Genomic DNA, 7,407 nt, shown 5'->3' with positions numbered 1-7,407 from the left:
ATCCACCAATCACGCAACGTCTTTGGAGAATTTCCAAAAGTTGTGCTACAAATTAGCAAACAGGTGGCACTGGCTGGCTAGTGTGGGTGCATTTGAAGAGTATGAACATTAGATTGTAACACTAGTGCTGTTTTTATATTAAAGCTGCAATATGTAACTTTTTGGGGACCCGACCAAATTCATATAGAAATGTGTTATAAATATGTCATTCTCATTGAAAGCAAGTCTAAGAAGCGGTAGATCTGTTCTATGTGAGCTATTTCTATGCTTCCCGTTCTTAAATTTAGTTTTTGCATCTTCAACTTTCGGTTTTGTACACTAGCTTCAAAAAGCTGAAAATACAATATTTTTGGTTATGGAAAATATATTTCACAGCGGTTCAGATGGTACGATGATTCTCTACTACACCAGTGGTCACCTACTGGTCGTTCGCGAACGACTGGTCGATCTCCAAGGCATTCCTAGTCTTATCGCCAAACATTTATTGGGGAAAAACAACAATAAAGCCTTACAGCGCTGTTGGAGGTAGCAGGGTCTGCGCCAGAACGAATCATTTGATTGGGAATTAGATTTCTATAGGCGGGCCTGTTTTTTTCATGGGAATTTGGATAATAGGTATTATAATAAAGACCGTAAGCAGCTTGTGAGTTTCAAATTTGGGGAAGCTTACAATTTATCCTACCATTTCTACCTATATGCATGGCAATTATGATTATTTTTATATGCGCATTTCAATAATAACGTTTTTGGTTCTCAAAATTATTGTCACGTGGTTAATCATGAAAATATTAATTACAATTATAATCTAAAACTTACAATTCAACTAATGCAAAAACACCAGCCTTTGCCATATGGACACATTGATAGCTTACACCGTGATCCATTGGCAGCTAAATAAATTAGGCATGGCACTCAGAGTAGGCCTATAACTTCCATCATCAACTAAGTAAAATACATAGGCCTAAAGCCGACAAATAAAAACAGTAGAAAATATTTTTTAAATCACAATCTCTCTAATCCGCCTGTCTGCCTCCCTTTCTATCTGTCTTGATTTGGGAATTCAGGCGACAAGTTTAGGTCTGCATATCAGTTCACATGACCAGCTATTTTGTGTTGAGCAGTTAACAAATAAATAGGTATTCCTATATGCTTAATTTAGAGTTATTAATGTAACTTCAGTTGTTCTACAAACGTTGGTCTATATGTTTTGATTTGTAATACATTGTAAGACTGCATGATGTGACTAATGATGATTTGAAAAAAGTTGCTTGAAAGGCATGAGCTCTGCTTTGTTTTTTGCACAGGCTGTACACACTTTATCAGTCACTCATTCACAATTTTACAAGCACTTAATAATGCCTTGAATTTCACGGTGGCATCCCCTTTGTGTCCGTAATGCACCCTAAAAAAATCCATGCCTTTTGCGGCCAGTGGCCGTTGTGCTCAGGAGCATCTCTCACTCGCATGGCTCTCCATCACGTGATCGGGTCTTTCTCACAGGCTACAAGTGAAGACAGACACATCAGGGACGCAACTGCACACTTCTTTATCCAATTTCAAGGTGTATTTGGAATATATTGGAAGAACTTTCCACATTTACTTTTCGTCAGCCAACAAGATGAGTAGGCCTAACAAACAGAAAAAGCACTAGTCTATGTCAATCTACTATCCCCATAGTACAAACGTTGACCTATTCTATTCTGTGCGAGAAATAAATATTCCATAGTCTGGGACAGTTGTGGGATGTGCTAGATCCCAAATTAATACAACCACTAGCATCAAAAAAACGCAACAGATCAGAACGTTTAGCTTAAAATGTTGATAAACGATTAGGCTATTTATTCACATTATAAGCGCAGCAATGCGCACATGGCAGTAGGTTATAAGTGCAAATGTTCCATTAGCGGGAAAACACCATTATCAACAGTGACCTCAAATGCAATTATGCATGTAATGCTTTTATTATAAAGGTGCATTTTTGTGGTGAAAATGATCTTCCCCAAACTTGAAACTCACGCGCTGCTTATGTTTGCCAGTTAGGCTCTACACCCCTTGTAAAGCGGATTAATGTGCTTAATTTTAGGAAGTTATTTGGCCACTTTAGTTGTGATACAAACCTTATCAAAACATATAGGCCTATGGGCTAGGCTACATGAGGTGTGTGACTATGATTCGAAAAAGTCACAAAAAAAGGCATTGTTTCTTATGCTGGGCATCATTCACAAGTGATAATATATAATTCACAAGTGATAGTATGAAAAATGTATGCACTCACTAACTAAGTCGCTCTGGATAAGAGTGTCTGCTAAATGACTAAAATGTAAAATGTAATAGGCTAATTCACAAGTGTCACCCATCAGACTATTCTTGATTTAATCTTGTCTTTACATATACCAAATAATATATGTGTGAAATTTGTTTTGATTTAGAATGGACCATTATCATGCACCTGTATCGAAAAAATACATGTCATCTATGCACTTAAATAGGGAATGGAGGACGCTTTTCCAGTGGTTCATTTTCATGCCAGCCAGGTAGGCTATACTCCTGTTGTAAATATAAGCAATGTGCTTAACATTAGGAATGTTGAGAAATAAATATAGTAGGCCTAGCCTATAGAAAGCTGATGGGATCCTCCTCTTTTTAGTAGAGACCATCACTCTGTTTTCTCGCACAATTGCATAGCCTATAGAAATGTTGCGCAACATGAGCTCATGGGCTCTCATGAAGTGTTTGGTTAGATTTTCGATTACATTTGCATTGATGTCAGAGTGATTAGAGGGACAATAGAGTGCTGAGTACCAGGCAGTTAGCAAGTTTGGTAGGCTACTAATGACCAGCAGCAGCATCAGAGCTTGGAGAAGCCTAATTACCATTACTAAACAGTCACGTGGAATTTGACTGCCTTCATCACTCGTGACCGCCGGTGTGGCAGTAATACAGTCAAAGCAACAGCCCTACATAGGAGGAACAACATGATTTGGTGCATGAGGCAGAAATAATGCAGCGCGACATAAGTTTCTCCATCAGCTGGAAGACTGTCCCCTTTTCTCAGTGTAGAGAGGAGGGACAATGAGTCGGGTGAGAGGTAGCCTCACCGCTTCTCCCTCCCTCCCCTCAGACTGACCATCAGATGCAGGCCATCAGTACAGTAAAAAAAAAAAAAAAATGATTATGCTCACTCAGCTGTGCCTCACAAGTAATACAACAAATGATGTATTACCAGTGTGATCATATACCTAAAATGTTGAAATATAATTTCTAAATGGTCTGAGAAGGACAAGATAGGCAGGACAATTCAAGCATAGTGATAATGTATTGGGCCAATAGCCTACTTGCACAAACCTCATTGCTACATAACTGTTTTTAATTGGTTAATGTTGCATAGGCTTACGTTTCTTAAGTAATGTCTAAAAAAATATATCTGAGCGGTAGATCTCGGCTTGCATTTTGAATCAGAAAAGGGATCTTGACTCAGATAAGGTTGGTGACCACTTCTCTACACTATACTTGCTTGTTTTGTCACATAAACTGATATTAGGCAAACTATTAGAATTTTAGCAACCAGGAAATGGCGGCGTGATTTCTGTATAGTTTATCTTTAAGTGTGTAAATGCTGTGTTTATTGTTGCACATCAAGCTAAGCCTAGGAACAGTGGAACAGTAAACTATTGTTGATGCAATGCACTCTAACAACATCTACATAAAATATTAGGGATATTATTTATTAGCAGCAAAACTTCACAATGGCATTTTACATGATTAGCATCATTGAAAAGATTGATGAGAGCCTATTTACATGATATAAAATCCCCCTTAAGTTAAATCTCATGCTTGACTATGATTCACAATAACTATAGGCCTACCATATATTTACATTCTTCAATAATACTGTATAGTTTTAATGACAAAAGGTATTACAAAAAAAGTGGTTCAGTTGATGTTATGATGGCAGATTTAACACAACCTTTTGGAGCACACAGATGGAAGTATATGTCCACATTGACGATCATTCCAGCGTTTTTCACCTAAAGAGGAAACACGGAATATAAATGATCTCTCCGCTTGATTACGAGTGCATGAGCTAGAAAAGTTTGTACTGCTGCTGTATGGCAATGGACTTAAAACAGACATTGACATATTTAGCTTGGTTTTACATTTCCTTGTCAGACATGTTTGTTAAACACACTATAAATAAAGTTCGATGTAATTTAAGGATAGTGTGATAAGAGTTTGATTACTGTACCTCCAAAGTTCATCATCATGCATGGCTCTCTGCCACCAGCATTATTGGGTTCTCCCATGAGCCAGTTCCTGTAGTCAAATTTGGAGCCGTCACTCCAAAGCCACACTCGGTTCTGTGGGGAAGAAGTCGTCTCAGTGTCAAAGAAACATAACCATAGAATACAAACAATCAAATTGTTGCCAGTAGATAATACATAGGTAAAAAATGCTCTAGTGTAGGTCTAGAATACTGTTTTAAGATTTCCCAAACTTAGATCTGACTTTGTTGATGATCACTCTACCTGAACAGCATCAAATCCTCCAATCCAGGCAGGGGTAAAGTCTTCTGTCTGTAGTCTGATCACCTCTTGCACAAAATGATACTCTTCAGAGCTGTGGACGGATGCAAGGTTTGCTCCGAAGTGCACACAGTACCGCTAGAGAGAGAGAGAGGACAGGAACAGAGGAAAGGATATAACATCACTTAGATTTTATAATGGAAGTAAAAAAAACATACTTGTGTTCTTGCCACATGGATGCTTTTCACTGTATAATCCAGTGTGGAACTGCAGCACTGTGATCGGTGATACCTGGTGTGTGTCTATATTATCAGTCTAATATATCTAAGCCAAAACATGTAAAGGATGCAACAGGTTAAAATGCACCTCAGCATTCATCCACGTCTTGCCGGAACGTACAAACATGAAACACCGTGCCCCATACTCGAGCCAGCCAGGTGGGCAAGTGCTCCTGCGCCACCTCTCCACCTTCATCACCTCCACCTCTGTAATGAGACAAGACATGATCACAACAAACTCATTGAAGCCTAACATTACAAACGTACAAAATTGAAAGCACTGTGTTGAACAACTGGCTTATGTGGAGGAAGGAAATCTGATTTCTTCATGCACCAGGTTTCACCGATCACAGCGTTGTAGTTCCACACTCAAAAAGCCATTACAAGTTGCTCATTCATTGAAGACGACGTAACAACATCAAGCACTTACCAGCAGGTGAGCTCTGTTCCATGTTGTTTTCCATGACATTTGTATCCTCTAGAAGAAAGGAGATGTAACTAAATGTTATGAAGACATTTCATTTGACAAGTAAATCATGTGAGCTGTATCATTTTAGATGTCATATGAGGATGACGTGTGATTTCTTTTCTGTGTGTCTTACCTGTTGCACCGCTCAGAGCAAACGCAGAACAGAGAAGCAGGGAAATGGTAAACATTGCCATGGTGATAATGAGATCCTTTTGTTGTTATTAAAAACAGAAGTTAGTGATGCACTGATGATTCCCTCAAAAAAGTGTAATGGAGTAGAATAGGTGGACTAATCTGTTACACTAATGTTCCTGTCAGAAAGTGTCGAGGTTAAAACCAGGTGATTTCTGTCGGTTCTCTTTAGTCAAGCAATGAGGAGCACTTTTATATTGTTGGCTCACATGGCCACAAGGAAACAGATTTCCCATAACTCCATATCAGTTGAACATAGTACAAAGTATCATGTTTGTGAGAGTTGTTAAACGTGATTATCTAATATATTGGGTTCAGTTGTTTACTGGGGCAGAGATTCAACAATAGGTGGAAAATACACATTCAGAACAACAGGTTTCAGCTGTGCTAACATAATTGCAAAAGGGTTTTCTAATGATCAATTAGCCTTTTAAAATTATAAACTTGGATTGGCAAACACAACGTGCCATTGAAACACAGGACTGATGGTTTCTGATAATGGGCCTCTGTACGCCAATGTATAGTGGGGAGAACAAGTATTTGATACACTGCCGATTTTGCAGGTTTTCCTACTTACAAAGCATGTAGAGGCCTGTATTAACTGCACCTGTTTGATTGAGTGTGTGGACAGGTGTCTTTTATACAGGTAACGAGTTCAAACAGGTGCAGTTAATACAGGTAATGAGTGGAGAACAGGAGGGCTTCTTAAAGAAAAACTAACAGGTCTGTGAGAGCCGGAATTCTTACTGGTTGGTAGGTGATCAAATACTTATGTCATGCAATAAAATGCAAATTAATTACTTAAAAATCATACAATGTGATTTTCTGGATTTTTGTTTTAGATTACGTCTCTCACAGTTTAAGTGTACCTATGATAAAAATTACAGACCTCCACATGCTTTGTAAGTAGGAAAACCTGCAAAATCGGCAGTGTATCAAATACTTGTTCTCCCCACTGTAGATATTCCATTAAAAATCAGCCGTTTCCAGCTACAATAGCAATTTACAACATTAACAATGTCTACACTGTATTTCTGATCAATTTGATGTTATTTTAATGGACCAAAAAAATGACATTTCTAAGTGACCCCAAACTTTTGAACGGTTGTGTATACAGTTGAAGTCGGAAGTTTACATACACCTTAGCCAAATACATTTAAACTCAGTTTTTCACAATTCCTGACATTTAATCCTAGTAAAAATTCCCTGTCTTAGTGAAATGTCAGAATAATAGTAGAGAGAATAATTTATTTCAGCTTTTATTTATTTCATCATATTCCCAGTGGGTCAGAAGTTTACATACACTCAATTAGTATTTGGTAGCATTGCCTTTAAATTGTTTAACTTGGGTCAAACGTTTCGGGTAGCCTTCCACAAGCTTCCCACAATAAGTTGGGTGAATTTTGGCCCATTCCTCCTGACAGAGCTGGTGTAACTGAGTCAGGTTTGTAGGCCTCCTTGCTCGCACACGCTTTTTCAGTTCTGCCCACACATCTTCTGTAGGATTGAGGTCAGGGCTTTGTGATGGCCACTCCAATCCCTTGACTTTGTTGTCATTAAGCCATTAAGACCCATTTGTGACCAAGCTTTAAATTCCTGATTGATGTCTTGAGATGTTGCTTCAATATATCCACATAATTTCTCCTGCAGCAAAGCACCCCCACAGCATGATGCTGCCACCCCCGTGCTTCACGGTTGGGATGGTGTTCTTCGGCTTGCAAGTCATCCCCTTTTTCCTCCAAACATAACGATGGTCATTATGGCCAAACAGTTATATTTTTGTTTCATCAGACCAGAGGACATTTCTCCAAAAAGTACGATCTTTGTCCCCATGTGCAGTTGCAAACCGTAGTCTGGCTTTTTTATGGCAGTTTTGGAGCAGCGGCTTCTTCCTTGCTGAGTGGCTTTTCAGGTTATGTCGATATAGGACTCGTTTTACTGTGGA

At 38.7% G+C, this 7,407-nt stretch overlaps 1 protein-coding gene across 1 annotated transcript; it reads right to left on the bottom strand.

Annotated features, from left to right (window-relative positions):
- Positions 1 to 3,704: 3,704 nt before the first annotated feature.
- Positions 3,705 to 5,648, bottom strand: LOC311132795 (ladderlectin-like). Its single transcript, XM_084166133.1, has 6 exons — positions 5,404 to 5,648; positions 5,232 to 5,279; positions 4,890 to 5,008; positions 4,527 to 4,661; positions 4,247 to 4,358; positions 3,705 to 4,028 (listed from the first exon to the last, which is right to left on the bottom strand). Exons 1-6 carry the CDS (start codon positions 5,462 to 5,464, stop codon positions 3,958 to 3,960), a joined length of 546 nt encoding a protein of 181 aa, XP_084022259.1. The 5' UTR covers positions 5,465 to 5,648; the 3' UTR covers positions 3,705 to 3,957.
- Positions 5,649 to 7,407: the final 1,759 nt, after the last annotated feature.

Source organism: Coregonus lavaretus (genome assembly GCF_964263955.1).
Source record: "Coregonus lavaretus genome assembly, chromosome: 7".
Classification (NCBI taxonomy): Eukaryota; Metazoa; Chordata; class Actinopteri; order Salmoniformes; family Salmonidae; genus Coregonus; species Coregonus lavaretus.
Note: the sequence above shows the minus strand (reverse complement) of the source record. Positions and strands in the feature narration are given on the sequence as shown.